This window comes from Sceloporus undulatus, chromosome 6 (assembly GCF_019175285.1).
Source record: "Sceloporus undulatus isolate JIND9_A2432 ecotype Alabama chromosome 6, SceUnd_v1.1, whole genome shotgun sequence".
Taxonomy (NCBI): domain Eukaryota; kingdom Metazoa; phylum Chordata; class Lepidosauria; order Squamata; family Phrynosomatidae; genus Sceloporus; species Sceloporus undulatus.
The window spans coordinates 82929999-82955478 of record NC_056527.1 but is presented as its reverse complement, the minus strand read 5'-3'; the positions used below and the strand labels follow the sequence as shown (position 1 = coordinate 82955478).

Sequence of the window (25480 nt, the reverse complement as noted above, 5' to 3'; positions counted from 1 at the left end):
CTATACGAGTACAAGACTGCAGTGAAGAAACTAGCCAGATACAGCCCACTAAGAGAAGTCCCAGCGGTTCCGATACTTCAAGATAGGAATGAGAACCCTTTTCTGTGCCTCTTCTCTTTCAGTTTGAGCAGCTGCGCCGCTCTGTTGTGCTCACCAGCAACTTTGCGAAGTCTGTAGTGAACCTTGCGGATGTGGTGAGTATAGGTTACACTAGGAAGCTCTTTCCAAAATGGGAATGCAAGGGATATTGCCCCCTTTCTCCTGAAGGTGAAAATTGTGGAGGCAGAGGATTATCTGCCTCTAAGGAGGGATTTCAAGTGGCCCATGCAACCTTTCCAACTAGGGTTGGACTAGTCAGTATATTTGGAGAGTATGTCAATTTTCTATCTGTTCCTTCCTAACTCTCTTCTATCTGCAATTATAATTATATTTTTGTTTGTTGTTCTTGTGTGCCTTCAAGTCATTTTTGACTTATGGTGACCCTATCCAAGTGAACTATCATGGAGTTTTCTTGTCAAGGTTTGTTCAGAAGAGGTTTGCCGTTGCCTTCCCCTACATATATATATTCAGCTCTGCTTTCTTTTTTCTGATGCCAGATCTATAAGGAACAACTGAACACACGTATTGTCCTAGTTGCCATGGAGACGTGGGCATCAGGGGACAAGATCCAGGTAGACGAAGATTCCCTGGAGACCCTGAATGAGTTCATGAAGTATCGTCAGGATGCTCTTCCTGAACATAGCGATGCTGTACATCTCTTCTCGTGAGTTTAGAATAGGAACCTGGATGCCATTATCCTAGAAATAGGGTTGCTAAGTTTTCATCTAGCCATCTGCACTCTGCCTTTGGTCAGCTGATAGGGAGACATTAACAGGTGACTGTGCTGATCTCAGTCACTAAAACCTTTTCTTAATGATTTTTGCATGCTGCGTTGCTGTAAAGCAAAGGTGAACAACCAATTTTTCACAGCTGGGACCCTCTAGGGGCCATAGAGGCCACCAAAATTGCTAAAAACAAAGGTAGACAACAATAAAAATAAACCATGACTGACCAGACGTTCTCTTATAGTTTTAGTTTTAAATTTTTTAAAAAACGTTAAGCCATACAGAGAGACTCTGTGTCTATTTAAAAGATGAATTGCAACTCCCGAAGGTTTCCCGGAGAGGCCATTCATTCATTCATTGAGAAAGGAGATCAGGAGAGTCTGGAGGAGTCAAGAACCAGAAAAACAGCCTTGAGGGCCACTTGGTATCCCAGGACCATACTTTGCCTAGCCCTGAGGTACGTAAAAGTATCAGACCAGGCTAGATTGGTCATTTGAGAACCTTAAGTAGTCAACATCCTGGTATTGTGGGAAATGGGCCTTTCTAATGACCCACTGTCACCAAAATTGTGGTCAGTCTCATCTACAAGAGAAGCTGAGAGTATTTGTATTTCCTTTCAGAGGCTTCCAACCTATTGTTTTCGAGGAATTAGGGTGAAGTAGAAGGGTTCTTTGCAAAATGCAGACCTAATAACAAGTGAAGTCAAAGTGTATTGTAGTAGCTTTGACTTTCAGTGATTTAATCAGGATAAATTTTGCAAGAGATGGCCTGCTAAATCCAAATAAAACATTGTATCAGATGCAAACTTTGGATCCTGGATGATAAATGTGATGGAGTCAGGGATTTTTAATATAAGGGGAATAGCTATTTGCTGGGAGGCTTAGGGAGGATGCATTTGTCCAAATATCAGAATGAAAATTGTTCATGTCTTCTGTCTTCCATAGTTCCTCTACTGGTAAATAATAAACCCTTATTTACTTTGGTAGAGGGAAGAGTGATAGCATAAAGCAAAAGAATGACTGAAGGTATATTCCCTATCCCATCACTAACTCTGTTTTCTTGTACTGCCCTGGCTCATAATTAATTTTTCTCATGGGCAGTAAGACGTGAAGGAGAAGGATACTCAATACAGGACTGGAGATGTAAAGAATATTAAAAACGTTTTCATCTTCAAGATGAGAAACCATGTTGAGACAGCCACATGAAAAATGCCAGCCCTTCATTGTGATTATGGCACAAAGCATCTCTTGTGCAAAAAATACATTTTTTGTCTGTGCCAAATGTACTATCTTATGCAACAAAAACCTTCATGAATGTTTTGCAGACATAAGCTGAAGTGTGAAAAGCATTGAAAAATGCAAACACCTTTGAAATGTTTCTTCTTGTTCACAAGAATGAGAAAAGCCAAGATTTATATGATCAAGAAGATAGGCTAGAAATGTACCCTTTTTGAACTATAGTTCCCAGAATACACCTGTTAGTCATACTGGTTGCAGGATTCTGGGAACTGCAGTCCAAAAAGGAATTTCCCAGGCTTTGGTCAAAGTTACCTCCTCTTTCCCTCCCCGGCTTAATCCATTTTAATTCTCTTTACTCCTTCCAGGGGTCATACTTTCCGAAGTAGCCGCAGTGGTACGGCTTACATTGGAGGAATCTGCTCCATTGCCCGAGGAGGTGGGGTCAATGAGGTGAGTAGCGCATGATAGATAACTTGGCCTGGAGTTCCTGGGCCTTCAGAGGTGGGGAACTGAAGATCCATATTGCATGTTGCTCCTGCTGTATTAGCCTTGGCTGTCCAAAGGTCTTGTGTTCCCTTAGGCTTCCTTGCTTGTTCTCCCTTGCTACCCAAGCTTCCTGGAAACCATTCCTGAGCATCTAAGTGATGCCACCCCCTCTCCCTACTCAAAAGCTCCCATTTCTGTGAAGCCTCCAACCTCTCAGTCCTCGTTATCACAACAAAGTAATGCTTGAGGTTTTATGACATTGCATTTATTCACATTCATTCTGTGTGATTCCCCCCCCTTCCACTCCCTTTGCACTGGATTTTACATTGTAAGGTCCTTGGGGCAGAGATTTGTCTTGTTTACTTTAGTCTGCAAAGCTCCATATGTCTTGATGAGGCTATATAAATAATAATCGCAACCTGGAAGACCATTTCCAACATGCTGGTCTCTACAGGGTTGTGAGTCTGTGCAGAGCAAGAGGCAGGTTACTAGGTGACTTCAGAACTTCAAGATGAGTTCTGCCCACAAGAGCTTAGCATGCTAGACTATGCCTCTTCCGTCCCTCCCCCTCCCCAATAACGTGATGTCCTCCTCCTCCTTCCCAAAGTATGGCAACGTGGGAGCGATGGCAGTAACATTAGCACAGACCCTGGGTCAAAACATTGGTATGATGTGGAACAAGCAGCGAGCCTCTGCAGGTAAGCATCTGGGAACTGGGCTTGATGGAGTAGGTGTCCTGTTCTCCTGGTGACAAGAAAGAGCCCACAGGGTAGCTCAATGGACACTGGAGGGTAGCTTAGGCAGGAGTTGCAGGATGCTGAGCGGCCATGAATCAACCATATAATCCATCAAGGTCTTTTTGGCCCTCAACAGCCTTTTTACTCAGGTTGAGTCAGAGGAGATTATCAGATGGGGGGGGGGGGGGGGGATGGGAGCAAAGTGGATTGCTCCCATCCCTATCCTGCTATTGCACGAAAGATTATCACACACATCGTGCTTATTCCATCATTATCCTGTCAGTGAAGTGGAATTGTCCTGTCACTTTTCAATAATGGAAACTTCCATTAATGAAAAATGACAGGACAATTCCACTTCACTGATGAAATAAATAACGGGATATGCGCAACATTGTCTGATAATCTTTCATGTGATGTGTGATAATTCCACTTGACAGACAAAATAATGACGGTATAGATGCAACCTCATCTGATAATCTTCACACAATCATGTGATAAGGGTGGGGAAGGGATGGAAAAAGGATGTCCTTTTCCCCTTGTGATAATCCCCAGAGACTACCCCAGGCTCTTTCCCCTTTTTGGAGAATGGAGAGTTTTAAAGGAGTGAGTCATCTGGGACAAAACATACCACAATTTCCCCTTTGAGTTAGCTCCTCTTGTTCATTGGGGAGCAGGCCCCAGGAATGAACATGAAGCCACTGATGTAAGAAGAGGACCCATTTCTCAGGAGATTCTGACTCAGGAGGTGTTCTCCTGGTGGTCCAAGTCTGAGTAGTGATGTTCATGAAAGATTCAGGTCAAGGGGGTAGTTCCAGTGTGGCAAAATGAGGGCATTGCCCACCCAGATGAGAATTCTACTCTGCCAAATTAATGTTTTCCTTCAGCCCCCCTGTTTCTAGCATTGCAGAGATTGAGACATGGAAAATTGTCCACACAAAGAACTCTTACATTTGCTATGTTTGCATTCCCTTGATCATTTTGACTGCCCTTTTTCTTTAGATGCCTAAACTGTATCTCTAAATGCTCAACTAAAGCTTTCAGTTATTGCAATGCTAGAAATGTGAAAGCTGAAGAAATATTTAATGGGGGGTGTAGAATTCTTATTCACAGGGGAAATACCTTCATTTTGCCTCCACCACACCTTGTTGCTACACCCGATTCAGGTAGTGAGAGGAGAAACTCAGTATTGGATCTGAGTTCAGCATGACTTGTACCACTAGTTTCCCCTTGTCTAGCTTATTTCTGCTATTCATCTGTATTTCAGTTCTGGTTACTTACCATGGGTTGGTGTTCATGGAAATAGAAAAAGATTGCAACCTTTGAAGGATCTCAAAAGAGATTACAAGGTGCATACCAACTTGCCTATTTGTTGACCTCTGAACTGGAGAGGAGACACACAGCTTTGAAGTGGATCTAGTCTCTTGGTTTTGTTTTAGCTATGCTGGCAAGCTCCCCAGCAAACTGAGCTTCACCAATCAAAGGATAGTGTTTGGATCTGCAACAGGGATGAGTAAATGTGGAGTGTCTCAGGTTGCACCCATCCATTTTTTGCTTCCACAAGGCCTCACAGGTCACACTGTGTCCTGGAAGTGTTGCCCTGGTCACTTCTGGTTTCTCAAATTGGGTGTTCTTAATATTTTAAAATTGCAGCATGGAAGCGGAAGTGGGAATGGAATTGCAATTCAAGGGAGGCCCCCTGTAGGTTGGATTTTCCAGTTTTTGCCATTTTTGGGGTGACTGCTGGGTTGTTGAGCCACACAATTCCCACTCTTTCGTTTAGAGCTCTATATCTCATACAGCACAAGCATTAGGCAAACGATTTAGCTTGCAGTATGCACAGCATTTTTGTACATCAACTAAAAAGAAATGTGCCTAAAATTGAGTGGTTAGAGCAAAAGGACTGCAAGCAGACATTGAGGGAGGCATCTAGCTCATGTTTTATAGGCAGAGTTGTTCTTGTTTCTAAAGCTTACAAACTAGAAATAGGGATGGAGGAAACAACAGGTGACAATTTGAATAAATTACTCGGGCATTTTGGGGTATAACCATATAACAGGGGACATATGGAATATGCCTCCTGGTTCCATAACAAGGCATTTTTATTTCCCCCCCTTGTTGCCCCATTTCTCTGCAGGGGACTGTCGTTGTCCTGACTCATGGCTGGGCTGTATTATGGAGGATACTGGGTGAGTTTTGGGAAGAGCTGAGGATCACAAAACAGCAGAGCTGATGAAACAATGCACAACCCACCACCCTGATGTCTCCAGATATGTTGGACTACAATCCCCCAGATTGTAGGGGGATTCTGAGAACTGCAGAAACTTAATGTTTTTCTGCCATCTGCATAAAAGCACCCACATTGCATCTGCTATGTTTTTGTTTATTACAATGTTTAAATTTGGCTTTCTCCTTCCCTTTCTAATATGGCTAGATCTGGAATATGGAGTAGATACTAGCTGAGTCTCTCTTATCTGAAATGTCTGGGACGGGAGGGGGTTGGATTTTGGAATATTTGCATGTACACAATGAGATTTCTTGGGAACCAAATCTAAACATGAAATTCATTAATGTTTCATATACACCTTATACACATAGTCCGAAAGTAATTCTATACATAATCTTTTAAATAATTTTGTGCATGAAAACAAAGTTTGTGTATACTGAACTATCAGAAAGCAAAGGTGTCACTATCTCAGCCTCCCATGGGAAAAAAAAGCTTTGGATTTTAGAGATTTTCAAATTTGGAATTCAGAATAACTGATACTCAACCTATACTTTTAATAACAATCTCAAATGGTGGTTTGAGTGGATGCCTCTTGTCATGCAGGGGTAGTAAAACTTGCATCCGCTGAGATTCCTTCTCTTTCATGATTCCACAAAATATGGAAGCTTAACTGATTTTTAGTGCATTTGCCCACCTTTCCCCTATTTTAATTCTCTTCTTTAGCCACAACTTATCACTTTTCTCTTAAACTAGTAAATAACTGTAGCCCTCATAACCCCTCAACATAGGCTTACGTTGGCTAGAAATGATGGAAGAACAAAAATATCTGGAGGGTCACAACTGGACAGCCTTGCCCTAGAGGAAATGAAATAAATTAAGAGTAGTGCTATTTATGCAACCCACTTTGGATCAGAGCATATTTAGGTAGTGTGTTCTGATCCACAACCAGACAACAAACACCCTAGTTCAAAATCCACAGATATTTTGCAGTTTAATAATGAGTCTGAATCCAACCACTAAGCCTTTTAAATTCTGCTCTGTCCCCTCAAAGGCAATAGTTTCTGGGCTTTTTAACTCTTCCTTCTTGACTTTCTTCTCTGGGCCACAGCTTCTACCTGCCACGGAAGTTCTCACGGTGCAGCATTGATGAATACAATAAGTTTCTGGCTGATGGTGGTGGAAGCTGTCTCTTTAACAAGCCTTTGAAGGTATTTAATAATAATTTAATATTAATAGTAAGGACTTTAGAGAATGCACTGCATTGTTTTCTTTGTACTGATTTCAAACTGTTTTGTATTATTTTTCATGATATGTTTTAAAATTGTTAAAAGCTTAATTCTGTTTAAATGTTGAACTCATGTATGTTTCTAGCTATACTGCACTCAGTATTAATTTTTAAGCCACCTAGACTCCCATATTTGAGGAAAAGGTAGGCTATAAAGCTGATAATCATAGCAATAACCTCCAGATGAATTTGCCATCTAGTAAATCAGAATTACATCCATAGGCATTTCTCCTTATGGAAGCTATAGTATATGTGTGTTTCATGTGTAAACATCAGTGTTGGACTGAGTGCTAAAGTGTCCTATAGGAATCATTTTCCTAGTGGTGTGAGTATATGTTTGGGATATTGTGCAAAGTGTATTTGGAGATGTGCCACTCCAAGAGTGGTTAAAACACTGCCCCTTGCCCTATGCCAGGTCCTGACTGAGGCTGAGGAGATTATACCAGCAGTGTACTTATAGAAAACCTTTCAGACAGTTCAGACAATAATTTGACACCTCCTCCCCACAAAAGGATTTCATTGTTTTGTAAATCTCTAAAGTAGCCTCTTGGGTCTGTGATGTGGTTTTGTAGAGCATCCATATAGGCATCACCTCCTAGATTTTCATTTAAGATAAGAGCGGTTCCTAGAAATCTGTCAGGGTCACTTTTGGATGGCTGTTTGTTTCGTTGATTTATTGGATTAAATTGTGATTCTAAATGACTCAGTTATCACAAGCAACACCATATCATTCCAAGATGGCTATGTCTGGAAATATGGTGGGAGGGATGAGGCATGTCAATTACGCTTTATTTTCACTTTTGGTTTTTTAAACCCCAGATTCTTTTACATCATGAATAGAAATTTGTCAGTTTTAGTTAATTGTTGGAAAACAAATTCAAAATAAAATTGTGCCCCTTTTATATCTGACAAACTTAATTGGTTCAGCTGTTTGCAGCATGAAGACGACTTTCTTGTGCCAGCTTGCTCTTTAGATGTTCAAGGTGAGGAGTGTTTCAGGAAAACGTTGTGGCAATCCTAATTTAGCACTAGAATGACTGAGTACAAAAGGATTCAAACCTAAACTTTTAAGATCTAAGCACTGAAAGCCCTGGGCTGGGATGGATGAAGTTGCCAGTTTTGGTTTCTGCATCTTTGCGTTGTTGAAATTTCAAGATCTTTCCAATTCAAATATGAAGGAAAATACAAAGGTTGGTGTTTTTTTTTAAAAAAACCCAGAAGTGAACTGATCAGAAGGTATCACATAAAACCAACAGATGCCATAGTCCCTTCCTAAAATTCCCCCTCCCAAAATGGTCCCATGGGAATGTGGAAGTTTTTCTGCCCCAGCATGAGTTGGAGAGGAGGGCAGAATATAAAGTTGTGTGCCTCCAAGATCCCAACTCCTCTCTTTCATTCTTTGCACAGCTCCTTGATCCCCCTGAATGTGGCAATGGCTTTGTGGAGGCAGGTGAAGAATGTGATTGTGGCTCCTTAGCGGTAAGCAACAAGGATCTGAATCATTTGTACTTCAAGACATAAAGTGCCCTGTGACCTGGCTCTGAACAGATTTTGACCCCAAGACTGACAGCTTGACCCCACAAAGGATTCTAATTTGACCACATTTGGGGAGGGGGTGTCTTGTGTCATATTGGGAGACTAGGGTGCTTCAGGATGACGATCCCAAATGTAACCCTACTCATATGTTTCAGGGACTCTCACCAGTAGCAATCAAGTCAAAACAAAAGATAAGTCACAGGAGAAAAACAGCAAATAGTAGGTGGGAGCATAATGTTGTTCTAGTTGGTGTAATCTAGAAGTAAAAAGAGGAAAGCAGATGAGGCAATAGTAGAAATGCAAAGGTATTGTTAGTCTTGCCAGTCCGAAACCCAGAAATGGCTTTTGGATCCCACCAGACGAGGCAAATGGATCCAGAGGCTGTGCTGTAGTTGTTTTGTTGCTGTATCCAAAGAATATTTCTGATGTGCTGGACTATTTCTTGACAACTCTCGGCACCAGGTGCAACATTTTATTTCCACTGACTGGTTTCTTTTTAGTTCTGAGATATATCGGAGAAAAAAGTATCCTTTACTCCATTCCCTTTTTGAAAAGGGGGGGGGGTGTTACAGTGCATCAGTGAAATGTACATTTACACATTAGCACTATACCTAAGCATTATAAAAATGGGGGGAGAAAAGTTGTCCTTCAGACCTTAGGATCACCTCAGCGAACTGTGCTCAAGTTAAAAAAAAAAAAACCCTTTGGAAGAGTTCCAATGTATATCCAAAAACAGCTAAAAATGGAGTTCCCAAGAAAAATAAAGGGCAGCACTCCTTTCCCTTTAATGATTATGTAGAAGAGGGCATTTCAGCAGGTGTTGCTTGTGTTACATCTGCTGAAATTCCTGCTTCAACACAACCATTAAAAAGTCAGGAACCCTGCTCCTTATTTTACCTGGCAACCCTAGCTACAAACAGCTCCCTCAGAAGAAAGGAAATTGTCACAGAGGCAGTAACAATTAGTAAAAGGTGGCAAGGAGGTATAAATTTAAAAAAAATCACAACTATTACTGGTGCAAATTCTCCAGTTGTTAATTGTGATGGGAGACTGCATTCTAAGGAAAATTCTTGCAGTTCAGGGAATGTGAAACCCCCCAGTATAGAGGGGTCAGTTTCAGTCTCAACATGCTAGTCCCATTTCTGAAACCAAAAGGCCTGATATTATCAAACGATTTATTCCAGCTCTGATCTTAAACTCCCCCCCAATCTTACATCTGCCTTTTCTCTCTTATTCTCAAAGGAGTGCTCCAAGGGTGGAGGAAACTGCTGCAAGAAATGTACGCTTACACATGATGCCATGTGTAGTGATGGCTTATGTTGCCGAGGGTGCAAGGTAAATGGCTGAAAGCAGGTTAGGATCCAGTAGAGAGGTTGTCTCCTTTGGACACCAGCTAGATCACCAGTTTGAAAATGAAAGGGCTCCTCTACCTTTAATGGTGTGTAGCTGGTTGTGGGACTACCAACATCTACTGCAATTCCCTGTTCTATGCAACTATTAAAGGTAAAGGAGCCCTCTCTAGTTTTTATTATAGCAACCCTAGCATCAACTCCAGTCTAAGTTAATTTTTACCACTTTTAACTAATACACCTTCTTGGAAGTGGTGCAGCAGAGGATAGGTGCGTGTGTCATTGTTTTCAGAAAGCAAATTGCAGATAGGCCAAAACACAGTGGGCACTGAGACAATTTTTTTTGTTTCAAACTATGCAAAATTTCCTGCAAAGTAGCTGTGGGCAGCTAAAGCATCATGTTTCATCTCTGTGTGAAAGATAGGATCTCCTGACAACCCTCTCCCTTTCAGGCCTGCAGTGCCTGCCTCTTTTCAGCATCAGATTTTGCCAGTCCATTTATGGGGACCTGCATGCTTTTTAAAATATCCACACCAAAAATACCAGATTACACTGGCTCCCTAACCAAGGATTTGTTCCTTAATTATTTGGCATAGCATGGAAAAGATAGCATAGCATGGAACAGGCTCAGTTCCTGATACTTTTGGTGAGCTCTAGGCAAAAGCAAACATGGGCTCCTGACTGATGAAACAGCCCAGCCATTCTGTGGTGTTCCAAAAAGCTTTCAATGAATGCTCTCTGTTCTTATCTGCTAAAGGAAATGGGTGAGCAAGCAAGAAACACAGATGGCAGCAAGCCTTGCTCCTCCTTGTATAGCCCATGTGTAGGTTGATGTTGCTCTTTTTACACTGTTATTGGTGGAGTGGGAAAGATGGAGGTAGCCTATGAAGTCTGGCTGCTCCTCAGTTCCCAACAAGAGAAGTGGAAGTAGCAGAACAGATGTTATCTTGATTGGCTCCTTCCCTCATTGGCCTGTCCATATTCAAGGACTCACCTGCTTTTCTCCCATCTTCCTCCCCACTTCCCACAGTATGAGCCACGAGGTGTCACCTGCCGAGAAGCTGTGAATGAGTGTGACATTCCAGAGACCTGCACCGGTGACTCTAGTCAGGTGAGAAGGGATTACTGAGTGAAGCAATGACCTGGTTATAATGGGAAACACCCTGGGACACCAGTTAAGTCACTAGTCATGTTTTGGCAGCTGCTCCTCTGCCCCATGGCAGATGGGATGAGGGTTTTAATTTGTTCAATGAAAGATGCCTGGATTCAAATCTCCTGGGATAAGGAGTGGATAAATTTCTTCATTTTGTTCCTCCCATATTCAGTTTTTTTAAAAAATCTCAAGTTCTTTCTTCACGATCATATTTTATCTATGAAAACATAAATTTGAAAAATTCTGTATATAAAAAAGAACCAAATCAAATTCTTACCCTACCTCTGCATCCTAGGTATACAGAGAGCTGGCTGTGATTGATTTTGTTATTGTTTCTTTAAGGATGATGTGGCTGTCTTACCCTGTTTTGTATAATCTTCTCTGTCTCTTTCTATTGTTGTTTTCTTCTCACTTTTAGTGCCCTTCCAATTTGCACAAACAGGATGGTTACTTTTGTGATAATGAGCAGGTAAGACCGATATCATAGCTTTCATAGTCAAGGACCAAAGGAAGTGTCTCTGGTGTTGCACCCAGTTGTGGACTTGGTTGGACTCATACTGTTATACGCTCATGTGTCTGTGCCATTTTCAGACTGTATAAATCCAAGTACAGCCCAGCAGCAGAACCCCAAAACAGACAGGTCAAAAGTACAATGAGATCTGCTTGTACCATATCTAGAGAGAGCCTTTGAAAGTTGGATAGGTGAAACTGTTCCCAGGTACAGTTTTTTTAATCACTATAGCAATAATGATTAGGAAGCTTTAATGAAAAGTTCCCTTTGGTTAGTGTGTTAAAAGCTCTTTTAGGGAGCATGCTGTAGAAGAGCATGCTGGGTTTTCAACTTCTCTTACAGGCACATTTTTATTGGCTCCTTCAAAAGTAGTAGTTCATAGTTTTTAAGCTGCTTTCCTGAGCATGGCAGCCTACTTTTATGAAAGCTCATGCTGTCAATTTCTTTCTTTCAGTTAGTCTCAAAGGGGCTACAAGATGTTGTTTGTACAGGGGTATACCATTCAATTTAATTTTGCATTTTGTGCAGTTTTTCCAAGTAAATAGCAGGTGAGGATTTTTTTCCTCAGAAAGCTTCACAGTTTCCTATGTATAGTAAAAAGAATGCAAGTATGGGCTTTTACTGAAAAGCCGTGCAATTTTTCATATAGTTACAGGGATCAATTGGTGAGTCAAGGGTGAGGAAATCGTAATCAAAACTCTTTCCACTGTATTGAATTACTGTGTCCTTCATCTCTTTCTGCTCACTTAGAATTAAGAAATGTGGTATGAAAAGATCAACAGCAAAACCTACTGGCTGGAGAATCAGTAACATCAAACACACAGAGACACATCTGGCACCAAGCTCCCAAAGTAGCTCCAAGTTCTACAAGTAGAAACCAGAAGTAGATTTCTGAGACTCTTTTACACGACATAGTTATAGTGCTATGATTCCACATAATCTGTTTTGGTTTTATCTTGGAATTTGCAGTTTGGGAGGGATACTTAGAATTCTCAGCCAGAGAGGTCTAGTACCCCACCAAATTATAAACACCAAGATCCCATGGGATACAGCTGTACAAAAATCATAGGCCTGTTACAGACTGCCAAAATAAAGCTGCTTCGGGTCTCTTTGGAGGTATGCTGTTTAAATGATGCATGCATCCTAAGAATCCAGAAGCTGCACCAAAGCTGCACTTCAGTGCTTAGGAATGGAGTGTGGCTTTGGCGCGACCTCTGGACTCTTAGGACCCATGCTTCATTTAAATAGCATACTTCCAAAGAGACCCGAAGCAGCTTTATTTTGGCAGTCTGTAACAGGCCATAGTGTTGTAATTCTGTAATGTGAAAGTCTGCTAGTCAAGATTTTTGACTGAAAATCACAAAGTAAGATTGTCATGGGGGCATGAGTTAAAAAAAAGAGTCCTTTGCCATAGGTGCCTGCTGCTGATAAAGAACCCTGGCACTATTTTTTAAATAAAGTTAATTAAGGGGCAACATTTTATTATTTATAAAGAGATGGAAAAGTTTTTTAATATCTTAAAATATAATACTAATTAAAGCATATACACTGGAAGTGTTCAGGAAAGAAGAGCTATTTTTAAATGTAGCTACGGACTTCTGAGAAAATGAGAGATGCCAGTAGCAACAGGGGGGAAATGTCTTGTGTGTAATATAGATAGATAGATAGATAGATAGATAGATAGATAGATAGATAGATAGATTGATAGTATGCATGCAAGCCTTGTGTAATGAGTCAAGATACGATCAAAATCAAATCACGGCTAACCAGATTTTAAACCTACATCCCCAACTTTTATCTATGCTTATCCAGCTTTTTAATCCTGACCTCTGATGTTCCTCTTTTGGTCCTAGTTTGGAGTGACTTATCCCCCCCTCCTTCCAGTTAGAAATGAGAGGAGTTAGTATATCAAATAAACCTTTAATGACAGGAAGAGGAGACTTTCCAGCTTGAGGCCTTTAAGCAGAGGGCATATTAAATTAATAGCAGAGATAGGAAAATTGTTAACGCTACATCAACCCCCATATGGTAACTCACTATGTTGAATACTGCTGTTACGTCCAATTAAGGGGGAAAACAATTTTAAAAGGAGCTGTGTCACTATAATTCAGGCTTCTTTGGATCACTTCAGAAGAGCCTATAATTTATTATTTCTAGCATATTATTTCTGCTTAGTAGCACAAAATTCTATTTAGTACTTAGTAGCACAAAGTTCTATTTAGTACTAGAGGGTTAGGAAGAACTGAACTGGACTTTATACATTTGAGCCTACTGGCTGTCCACAGGTGTGTATGATCAGTATGGGTTTTGCATGCCCTCCAACTGTCCCTATTTGGCAGAGACAGTCCTGATCAAACTTCTGTCAACCCACTTTTCCAGCTGCTATTAAATCTCCTCTCCCTGCTTGTCCTCGGCTGACTTCAGTTGCTGCAAACTGAGTTTAAAGTGCAAACATAAGCCCGTAACAGATGGGTCTTTGAGATGCCCTCGTCATGTGTGAGGGTTGCCTGGTGGGCGGAGCGCCCACACGCCTGGCAGCCCTCGCACGTGACAAGGGCACTGCAGCTGCGGCGCACCCACCAGACCGGGCGTGTAATAGTGACGTCACAGCTGTGCCGCTTCCAGACAGGGTGGCAGAGCTGCTACATCATCGCGATGTCTCTCGCACTTTGCAGCATCGCAGCGTCGCCGCAAAAAGGAGCTGCTTCCGGGCGCTCCTTTATTGCTTTGCAGCAGCGCCACACAATTTGGTTGCTGTGGTGCTCCTGCAGGGAGGCGCCTTTTTTGGCAGTTTGTACCCTGCCATAGTTTTGTGTTCAGTTAACTCAATAAGGAGAAGGGAGAGGAAGGGGAGGAATGTTGCTCTTCGCTGTAGATCCAGGCAAAAACAAACTGCTGCAACCTTTCTTAGGCCTTTATCACACTAGCAAGATCCCGTGGAAAAATTGGAGTTAAACACCATTTAAGTTAAATTTGAATTTAACCAAAACTTTCAAATTCGGAGTTTATCACACTGAATTGTAAAATGATGCAAAGTTAAACCACAGTTATAGCGGAGAAAACCAGCAGCTTTTTACTTTCAGGATGTTCCGAAAGTAAAAAGCTACCGGTTTTCTCTGCTTTAACTGCGCTTTAACTTCGTGTTATTTCATGTTAACTGTGATGTCATGTGATAAACGTTGGGCATTTCTGGGTTTTGTTCACATTAAATTGCGTTTAACTCCCGTTTTCCCGCGGGATCTCGCTAGTGTGATAACTCCCTAGCTTGTTTTTTTTTTCTTTGTTAATAACTTTGGATGTTGCTTGACTACACGTGTCCCAGTTTTCATCTGTGAAATCGTGGACAGTGTTGTTTTGCATGAGCATCTAACAAGTCTCACTTTTTTCCACAAAGGGACGGTGTTACGGAGGCCGCTGCAAAACCAGGGACCGCCAATGCAATGCATTGTGGGGACGGGGTAAGTAGGGCTCTTGGTGATTCATATGTGGAAAAGTTGGAGCAGGTGGGAGAAAAAGATAAAGGAATGGGCTGGTTGAGTAGTGGCCTCAGGGATCTAGGCCAGGCAATCCTAGTGAGAAATGCTTAATTGCTTGAGTCAGTAGGGGCAACATAAGATGATCTTGGGAGGATGCCAAGGGCTGAAAGGTTGATGAGAGCTCAGCAGCAGCAAATCTAGTGATCATCTGGTAGCAGCTTCTTAATCAGCTATCTAAGTCATATTCCAAAAAAGCTGGGTCAGTGGAGGACGACCCAATGTCACAATAAATAAATAAACAAATCAATGGGATTTTCTTCTGAAGCCTTGGAAAGCACCAACACCACCTGCTGACTAACAGCAGAACTGCAACGCATCCTTCAAAGTAGGGACGTAGTTTACCAATTTCCTTCTTGAAGGAAGCAATAAGTATGGATTTTAGTGATCCACCCCCCCCCCCCAATTGCAAGAAAGTCTTGGAATACTGCTAAGCTTTTGAAGACTATTTGCAATTTGAGATTTATTCTGGACTTATTTGCTTGTGTCTTTCTGCACAGAAAACTGTGCAGAAATATTATTTCTGGTCAGAAAATGCTGTTTTTCCTGTGTAGAAAATGCTATTTTTGGTGCAAAAAATCCAAAGTGCTAATTATGTGTAGAATAAGTCTTAAACCGTGAAGATTTCTTGTTAGCCTAGGATTCTTCTTGTCATGGTTTCCTGACATTTGAGAAAGATTTCTTTGACAAATATTTGAATACTGACAAATATTCTTTCCATCCCTACTGGAGTCTTTATGAAAGGAATGCTTGGTCCAGAAATAACCTAATTGAATATCCCAGTGTTCCCACAGTCTTATGTCCTCTGATGGAAGTGGAATGCAATTTCTGTAATATTTAGATGGCTAGATTATTTTGTCTTCATGCTGCCCAAGTATGAGAAGCATTGTTTTAGCTCAATACACCCATGGGGCATCAAATTGAGGGAAACCTGAACTAGCTGCTTTGTTGAGGAATGTAATATTTGCTGGGATCTTTGGCCTGCCCTTTAATTCTCTCTCTTTCTTGCTTGTCTTCATGGGACCCAAGCTTCAGCTGAAAGGTTTTGCTATGAGAAGCTGAATGTGGAAGGCACTGAGCGAGGGAATTGTGGGCGTGAGGCAAACCGCTGGGTGCCATGTGTCAAGCAGTGAGTAACCAAAACATTATTTATTATGCTTTTTAAAAACAAAACCCAATGTAATCTCTGTAATTATCACTTGGCCTAAATCCAATTGTTAGTCCCAAACAGAGAAACCATGGGATTTACTTAAGATTTGATTTATATTTTAGTATTTAATGGGCCACTTTAATTGGGATTAGCAGTTGGATGTAGGCCTTTATTTATTATGTTTATTTATTATTCCCATCCTATTAAGCATTGCACCCGATTACTGAGGCAAGTGGCCACTGCACCATAAGTACGGAGCAGGCTATAGAATTAATTATTTTCTTATCCTGTGTGTGTGTGTCTCTGTTTTCCCCGTCCATTCAGGGACGTCTTATGTGGATACCTCCTCTGCGCCAATGTGACTGGTTCTCCGCGTATTGGTGAACTTCTTGGTGAAATCACCACAATGACTTTCTACCATCAGAAGCGTTATGTTGACTGCAGGTTAGTGAGGCCTTGTTCACTTAAGACAGGTACTTCACAAAATAGTGGTCCATGGACCAATGGTAGTCTGTTGATGACTGACAGTCCTGTGTAAATTTGCAGGGAAGAAAGAAACAATTATAGCCAATGGGCACAGATATAATATCAGATATAGTAGCACATGATGGTGGTGGGGTTTCTTGTCTCCCAGATGAGAGAGCTTGAAATGCACTGCTCTAGATGTCCTCTTCTGCTGTCATGTCCACTTTGCGGAATAATTTAAGGCATGATGGCAGGAGAATATATAGGATAACGGTGGAGGACCACCAAAGTGGCCTACAGTTTTCCTACCCTGTCAGGTTGGAACAGACCTCTTTAAATATATTCTTCACTCTGTTTTTTAGGAAGATCCACTTATGTAAAGTGCATGTGTATTTGAGGCAGAGGTTAATGGAGTCATCAGATGCATTGACTGACGTGCACATTTCTACTTATCTCCAACCACCTCATTTTCAGGATGATTAAGGAGGCTTTTCTCTTTAATTTCTTGAGGCAATTCAATATATCCAGCCACCTGATAAAGCTCTTTTTTCCCTTTTCCTAGGGGTGGCCATGTTCAACTTGTGGATGGCACAGATATAAGTTACGTGGAAGATGGGACACCCTGTGGGCCCAACATGCTGTGTTTGGATCACAAATGCCTTCCTCTGTCCACCTTTAATTTCAGTACCTGCCCAGGCAGCTGGGGTGGCCAGATCTGCTTTGACCATGGGGTAAAGCTTATAAATGAAGCATTGTTGTACTTTGGGTTGCCGCTGAACTGTATAGCATGGCAAGGTGGCACTTTGTCACCTTTGCACTCTGATCTTAGCAAATGTTTAGGAGTGGAATCTACATCAAGGATGGGAAAGCTGTGGTCCATGGGGACATTTGTGTCCTCTGGTGGTGAGGGAGGGAGGGAGGGAGGGAAGTTAAGGGAACCACATTTACTGAGGAAAACCTCATGGCAGATGGATTGATCCAATCAAGGAAGCCATGGCCCTGAGTTTGCAAGACCTGAACATCTCTCATGCATATGTTTTCCATAAGTGAACTTGATGGCAAATAAGAACAAGAAGCCTTGAGGAGGCACAGCTCATACCTTGATCTACATGGATTCAGATACTGTATTGAGCCATTTATTCTAGTTTTCTTGCCTTTATGTATGTAGTAGACCAAAGCATTAGAAATATTGAAACTGGGGCTTGAGGAGGAGTCTTTGGCATGGTAAAGATGGGCCAAAAGCAGTGTGGTGGCGCCAATACTTGGGTTTAGGTGTGTGCAGCAACTACACGCTCCCAAACCCTACTACATATGGGCGATGCCATCTTGACACAGTGCTGTCCATACAGCGCACATGTCCATGACGTGTCTAGTGTGATGCGTCCAAATGGCACGGCGTACAAGACATGTCACCGCGATGCCCCAGGTCGCAAATGGTGCCTTGGCGGCATCATGGGAAGGAGGTCCATTTTGGAGCTCCTTTTTCCAGTGGATCATTGTCGCGGCTGTGCGGTTGCTGCAGCAATGATCCGGTCGCCCCTTTTTCCTAATCTGTACCAGGCCTTTGTTAGGCTTTTCCATAGTTGAATATTCCTGTGGACCATAGAAAAAGTATTTCACAACCCAATCCATATATTCTTTATGTTAATTATCTTGTACAAACATGATCTGCATATTATGTGATGTCAGAATAAATATCAATGAACTGACTAATATTTTTTGTACCACAAACTCATTCAAAATTAGCATTAAAGGGCTAGAGAACTATGTTTTGACTTCTGCTCTCTTGCTATTTATTTTTGCCATCATACCTTGTAATGGTATATTATTATTATTATTATTATTATTATTATTATTATTTATTTATGAAGCCGCTGTAAATTTACACAGCGCTGTACATACAAATCTTTTTAGTTAGAACGGTTCCCTGCCCTCCTGGCCTTACAATCTAAAAAAAGGAGAAGGGAGTGGTGGAGCGAAAGGGTAAGAGGTCCAGCAGTTCCTCTCTACCTCCAAGGCCTGGACCAAGGCAAATGGACTGGAGGGAGGGCTTGGCTTCATAATGGATGGTTAATCATCTTCCAGGGAAAATACATACTCTCAAGTAGGATAATGCATATACAGTACATAGCAATACAGGAATGGTTTGATAAACAGGCACCAAAAGAACATCAAATAGTAAGTGACAATTATGCAATGCCTGGGAAGACTATTCTGAACAGGATGGTTTTCAACTCCGTTTTGAAGCTGGTTAAAGAAGTGATGGCTCTTGCTTGTGGGGGAAGAAGGTTCCAGGCGTGAGGGGCAGCAAGTGAAAAGGGGCGAATCCAGGATGGGGCAGAGGAAATCCTGGGCTGAGACAGCAGACCTTGACCAACAGAACGGAGGGCCCTGGTGGGAAGGTGAGGAGAAAGAAGGTCTGATAAGTAAGGAGGGACCAGTCCATGGAGGGCTTTAAACGTCGACAGCAGGAGCTTGTACTGAATACGGAAAGGAAGGGGGAACCAGTGAAGGGATGCCAACACAGGTGCCACATTAGTGAAAAGTAACTTGATTTGAGTGGGGGGGGAGCATGAGTGGGCATTTTTAGGATTGAGATGAGACATCATAAAATGCTTTCTACTACCACCCCCATCAGTGCAGCCTCTTTCTTGTTCTAGGTGTGCAGCAATGAAGGCCAGTGTATCTGCAATCCTGACTGGACAGGCAAAGACTGCAGTGTTTATGACCCTATCCCAGACCCTAAGCCTACAGGCGAGACAGAAAAGTACAAGGGTAGGTTTGTAAGATGGAGTCTGCTGAAACCTCATTTTTCTTAATTGCACATCAGAATTTGGATAAGTGGGGCAGTCCCTCCTTTCAAATGTTGTAGCTCCGACAGCATTAGGCTTTAGCAGAGGTCCTGCTCTGTATTCACATTGAAAATAATTCAGTCCTTTCCTCAGGTGCTTGTCATAATGGCAATTCGTGATGCTTTTGAAGAAGGGAAAGAGAAATGTCAAAACCTCATTGGCTTGAGGGAAATCTGATGGGAGGAGCATACCTAACAAAGGGGTTTTCAATTCATTTTTCCTGTTCTGTTCTGAACACAGCAAACTTTTTTCCCCACCACAATTTTTTTGGGGAAGCATCCTAATATTGTCTATCTCTCCTTATTGAAAAATAGCCCCTTCTTCTAATTGCCAGTTTCAATGAAACGGTTGAGAGCTGCAAGGTCTTGTACTTTCAGTAATTCTTAAGTCTGGAATGGATTCTCTCTGTCACACACACATATCCTCTCTTTTTCTTATTAGGTCAGTCTGTTCCATTTTAATGCAAGCAACTCCCCTTGCTACATTGTCAGTTAGGACCCTTGGGCCATTGGGCTGTTTCTGATCTTTGTTGTCTGCTCTTCCTCCACAGGTCCCAGTGGCACCAACATCATAATTGGCTCCATTGCTGGAGCCATCCTGGTAGCTGCAATCGTCCTTGGTGGCACCGGATGGGGATTTAAGTAAGCAGCGTTGATATGCGCATGCTGCATCTCCCAAAACTGCTGTGCCTCTTGTGCTATGTTGCCTTGGGTCTCTATCTCGCATGTTCTGCTGCAGGTGCCCATTGCCATGGGCCCTCTCAGCATCTGCACTCAGCGCTGGGGAAGAGCGGGCTGAGCCAAGGCATGGCCCACCCATTCCCCAACTTCAGCTTTTACAGTTCTCTCTCAGGGTGGATTCAAACAAGCACAATTTTTCAAATGACTGTTAGAAATGTTAATGCCACAAAGCAGCCACCTGCTAGGTGGCTTCCAGGATGCGTACACTTTTCCTGTGGTAGCATAGTGAAGATGTAAGGGACCCCCAAGGATTTCCTGTTTGTGAAGGTCCTGGTTAGGAGACAGAGGCTGCTTGGTCTGTGGGATAGAGGCCCTACTGCCAGTTCTATCTTCCTTCAGTACATAATCTCTAGTCAGAAAAAAAGCACATGGAGATTGGCTAAAATCATATTTCTAAAGAGCCATAGTCCTCAACAGTCATAGGAGGTGACCATCACAGTGTGGGGAGAAATAGCAAAGGAAGTTGTACACATGCTGCATTTAATACTCCACTTATCGCCATGCCACTAGGCCACCAATTGGTAGTCTGTTTGTTTCCACCCTCAGAAAGTTCAGGGTTGGCTACAACAAGGAAATGTGACAAGCCTGGGCTGCAGTTATAGGAAAAAGGAAGAAAAGCACCAAACCTTTCTGATTTTCAGTTTTTTGGAGGCATTTCTGACTCCAGCTTCTGCCCAGGTGTGGCTACCACAGTCAAAACTTTGGTGCTCACTACAGGTCTGATTTTAAGCCCACTTGTCAAGTTTACCCTTTACTCTCAACCCATTTTGCACGGTGCATGTTATGGAGACTGAAAGCACCCCTTTGTGGTAAGAGTCGCATATTTACCACATTTGGGGAAGGAGAAAGCAGAATGTGGAATTCATAGGATATGTTTTGATGTGGTAAATTACAGCTTTTGCTGCACGTAAACACACGAGACAAAAAGTTTGCTGTGCTTAAATTGCCTTGGAATGACTCCGTCACCTGTATATGTAGTAGTATATGATCTGGGTCTTAAGAGGCTTCCAAATAGGATGAGTGACAGCAGAAAGAAAGTAAAAAGTCAACAGGAAGTTCTTCATTGGCTGGTACTTCCACATACTCACTGATAACAGTTGGAGTTTTCTTGTATCAGTATCATAAGTAACTTTTTGGATTACAATTCCCCAGCTAACATGGGCAGTCCATGGTGTTTGACATATACCAGATAATGGAATCCAAAAAGTAACTTTCCCAGACTATGACAATAGCTTATCCTCCTTAACTAATTTTGCTGTTTGCCTATTGTGGCAACAGTTGGAGTCATTCTGGCTCAAACATGTTATGTGTGGAAGTAACTGAAAAGTAGTGGCTGGGAAGAGAGTTTCAAATGCTCTTATTCTCCATGATCCCCTTTCCTACTAACCAGTTTTGCAGGTGTCTGAATGTTCAACTGAGAGTTCATCACTTTCAAGCATGGCCACATTTTTAACTGCAGTCTGCATAGGTCTGGTTTTGGGCTATGTATCCCTGCCCCCTTTCTTGTTCTTATCATTCTTCTTCCAGAGGTTGGAGAACTCTTGGAATCCCCAAGCCAGCATGACTGGTGGTAGCCATCCAAGCTAAGGAATTCTTGGCGTTATAGTCCAAAAAAGTACAGTGGGGTGCAAGTTTGGGACGTGAGAAATGACAGGAGGTATCTGAATGATTCAGTCATGGCCTCTGGCCTCCTGTTCTCATTTGCATGTTATGGAGAGGCCTAGCCTTTCCCCATCCTCTGAGGTTCAATTATTGACATGCTACTTTTCTGATGTGCCAAAATCAGCATAGGATTTTACCTGAATTTGGAAAAGTTATGTTTTTGGACTCCATGGCATATGGCTGGTGGCCATCTTAGTGGGGACTGTGGTCCAAAAAGTAGTTTTTTGTCCTCTTCTAATTTGAAGAACTGGACTTCAGTCTCTCCAGGTGACCTGGCTGCACATCATTTGGGAAAATTGGGGGCTGCAGCACCTTATGGTGTTGCCATAGATAAACGTGTGATTTGGTCTTGGATCATATAAGGTTGGGTGTAGGCTATGGATAGCACTGTGTTTGGTAGGGTTATTTGGAAGGAGGGAGTTAATTCAGCTGGAAGACAGGACAAAGGCAGCATTCAAGAGCTGTGCAGGAGGATAATGTTTGTTTGGAGGAGACACTCTATTTGAATTGTAGAGAATAGGTTCCTTGTATGATTGTTTTGCATGAACTGGCACTTGCATGAATGATGGAAGAGTGCAGCATGACTCAAATAATGGTGGTGGGGAGAACATTGGTATGGATGTGGAGTGGGATGTGATGTACACAACAGATGCCATTCTCTAGGGTACCCAGCAAATAGTGAAGGCATGTGCTGCTGGAACCTCAGAGCAGGCTCTACAAAGTGAATGGTATTCCATCTTGAGCCCCACACCCAAGATCTCCCCCTCACGTAGAATTCATTGCTGGTATGTTATGTTATGGTATTGTATGTTATAAGTGCTCTACAGTACTGCATTTAAAGCAAGGCACATCTGACTTAGCTGCCACTGCTATTTTGGACGCTGGAAGGAGGGAGAGGTTTGGGAGATAGTAGGGGAAAGTGTTTTAGGCCTTTGATTTCTAATCCAAATAGATTACCACCTTTGTTCACGGCCTGCAACTTTTTCTCTGGAATTAATGAGCTTCTTCAGATGTCATCTTTTCCGCTTCCCCAGTTACTTGAACCACAAGCATTTTGAACACTCTTGTTTTAGATTTATTTCTTTAATGGTGCCATATGCCATGAGTTTAACAATGTACATTTTGAGGAAAGGGTTGGTTGCAAAATTGAGATTCTTTCTTTGCCTATTTATTTTTGCCCTCTGTCGGGGAAGGTTATCCAGGGACTGCTAGATCCATGGGATAAAGGAATTCAGAGGAAACCATCTATATAAAACAGTGGTCCAAGAATATGAAAAGAGTCATGAGGAAAACAAGGACCCTTTGCTAGGTGGGGAAAGAAATAATTGCCCCCTAATCTATTTGCAAATTGAAATGGCTCCCTTCTAGTTTATCCATAGGCACAACTGAGAGTGCTGAGCACGGAAAGTCCAAGTGAAGCTGCTCCTTCTTTCATGACATTTCCAACAAACCTCCCCCTCTCCTCCTGTTCCCTGCCTGCACACCTTTTAAGTTCTGGCAGGAGCTGTGATGGCACCCCAAAAAATGGGGGTGGCAGGACCTCTCTACACCAAAGCTGTCCGGGATGGTAAGAAGATGTTGCATGCATGGCTGGGTTTTTGCATTACCGACCATGGCATGTGGCACAAAGACTTGGAGATGGTTAGGCCAAGATGTTCCCAGCTGAAGTTACCTGCTAACCCCCTTTCCCCCTCTCTCTTTCCTTCTCTTTCCTCGGCTTGCAAAGGAACATTCGCAGAGGAAGGTATGACCCAGCTCAGCAGGGCGTGTAGCATCGATTCTCACCACTGGCACTGCTCCATCACTCACCACCTCCATTCCGCCACCTCCTTATTTGCTCCCCCACCTGCTCTCCTTTGCTTGCAGTAGTCATGCAGTTGGCAGGGCCAGATCCCCTGCAGAAGTCCTTCTTGGCAAAGAGGATCTCGCTTTTGCCATCGCTTCTCCGTGTTCACCCATCCATTCGTCCGTCCATCATGCCAGCAGCTTCAGCAGCAGCATTTCATTCTCCCATTTTTTGTGTTGTGTTGTGTTGTGTTGCGAGGACCAATGTTTGGGGCATGAGCAAATGGCAGGAGGAGTTTGTCTCCTGCGATTCTAAGGATTTTCTGTCATCCAATGTGGCATCTGGCCTGCTCCTACATCTGATGCTATAAGGTCCAATTGCTTGAGGCCCATCTCTCAAGCCCAGTTATTGACACACTAGTTTTCTGAGGTGATAAAACCAACATTAAATTCATTAAATTTTACAGAGGCTGGGAAAGTTACACTTTTGGACTACAATTCCCAGAATTCTGGCCATGCCAGGTAGGAAACTTCAATCCAAAACACCCAAACTCTAGATTTTACTACACTTTCTACCATTGGGGGGGGGGAATTAAGATTTGCTTTCATAGGGAGACCCTATATTTACTCCTCTCCATATTTTGGCTTACAGCTCCTATTGTCCCTTGTCACTTACTGTGCTGGGTGAGGCTAATGGGAGCTGTAGGCCACAGCATCTGGAGGGCAAAAGGCTTCTACCTCTGATTACAGTGAATGATGCAGTTTACATGTGATGAAGCAGACTGTGTCTACAAAATCTTATTTTACAAACTGCTTTCAGTCTCAAAGATCCCATTGTGTAGTGTAATACAATCTAGTGGTTCTCAGCCTTTGGTCCTCCAGATATTTTGGACTTCACTTCTAGAATCTGTCACCATTGGATGTGTTGGTGGAGGCTTCTAGGAGCTGACGTCTAAGACACATGGTAGATTGAAGATTGAGAAACCCTAGCCTGTGGTGTTATGTGACAGTCCAGGCCTGTGTGTTCCATGGAGCATTTTGTTTCAACTGAGGACCAAACTACAAGTGGCCTCAATCCTGTTGTTAGCATCAGTGTGAATAAGCCCACCGAATCAGTGGTAGCTTGGTAAGCCATCTCTTCCATTAAGTCAATTGGTCTATACTTGGAGCTAACAGTTGGATGAGGTTCAGGATTTCCCTGCTTTTCCCCCAACTGTAGTGCTGGTGTTGAGAGCTGGACCTGTTCAACCAGCAGGACTATTTGTCTGCTCAGTTTTGTCCTACCTCTATTACATTCCCAGGTTCAGGCTGAAAGGTACGGACACCCTATAGCCTTTCCCCATTGTGAAAGAAAGCAGCTTTTTGAAAGCTATTTTGAATGGGAAAGCATACAATGTGGTAAGGGTCAAGCCAGCCTGTCTAGTTTGCTACTAAAGTCTCCCAGAATTCAGTACCTGTTTTTAAAGGGAAAATTGAATGTCTACAGAATAAAGGAGGCTGATTCAAACAGCTGCTATCCTAAAATGGAATAATTCATTAGACTAGTATGAATTGTACACAAATGTACATGTACTGGCTACAGTTCACATTAAACTTTCAATGCACCATAGAAGAGACCCTGGAAAAGTTGTTTTTTGACTCACAAAATGTTCCATGGGGAAAACTGGAATACATTCCCCCACAAGCTCAGTAGCGGAGAGGGTGAGACCTGACCCACCATGTACGGACATACCATGATGGGATCTTACGTAAATAAGCCTTCTAGTATAATTTGAGGAGAAGCAGAGGAAGGCAAAAGCAAACCCCCTCTCAACAAATCTTGGTACAGTAGGGTTTGAAAACAACTTGAAGATGAACAGCAGTAACAGCAAAGTATTGTGCATTGGCTATGACAACTCACGTGGTTAGGAAAATTTCCACATGAAGAAATATTATTATTATTTTTATTAT

The 25480-nt window shown here is 42.4% G+C and overlaps 1 protein-coding gene across 4 annotated transcripts in view; it reads left to right on the top strand.

The window, feature by feature from the left end:
* ADAM11 (ADAM metallopeptidase domain 11) overlaps positions 1 to 25480 on the top strand; it is a 78169-nt gene that overhangs the window by 40996 nt on the left and 11693 nt on the right. For 2 of the 4 annotated variants that reach the window (XM_042471843.1, XM_042471842.1), the window contains exons 10-25: positions 123 to 194; positions 597 to 763; positions 2428 to 2512; positions 3156 to 3246; positions 5420 to 5471; positions 6618 to 6717; positions 8202 to 8273; positions 9573 to 9665; positions 10710 to 10790; positions 11251 to 11301; positions 14738 to 14801; positions 15906 to 16005; positions 16351 to 16470; positions 17054 to 17222; positions 19152 to 19266; positions 19894 to 19984. In XM_042471843.1, coding sequence (XP_042327777.1) covers positions 123 to 194; positions 597 to 763; positions 2428 to 2512; positions 3156 to 3246; positions 5420 to 5471; positions 6618 to 6717; positions 8202 to 8273; positions 9573 to 9665; positions 10710 to 10790; positions 11251 to 11301; positions 14738 to 14801; positions 15906 to 16005; positions 16351 to 16470; positions 17054 to 17222; positions 19152 to 19266; positions 19894 to 19984 — 1523 coding nt within the window. Of the gene's footprint in view, positions 1 to 122; positions 195 to 596; positions 764 to 2427; positions 2513 to 3155; positions 3247 to 5419; positions 5472 to 6617; positions 6718 to 8201; positions 8274 to 9572; positions 9666 to 10709; positions 10791 to 11250; positions 11302 to 14737; positions 14802 to 15905; positions 16006 to 16350; positions 16471 to 17053; positions 17223 to 19151; positions 19267 to 19893; positions 19985 to 23471; positions 25137 to 25480 lie in introns of those variants that run through there. The other 2 variants (XM_042471841.1, XM_042471840.1) reach the window with 2 other exon arrangements.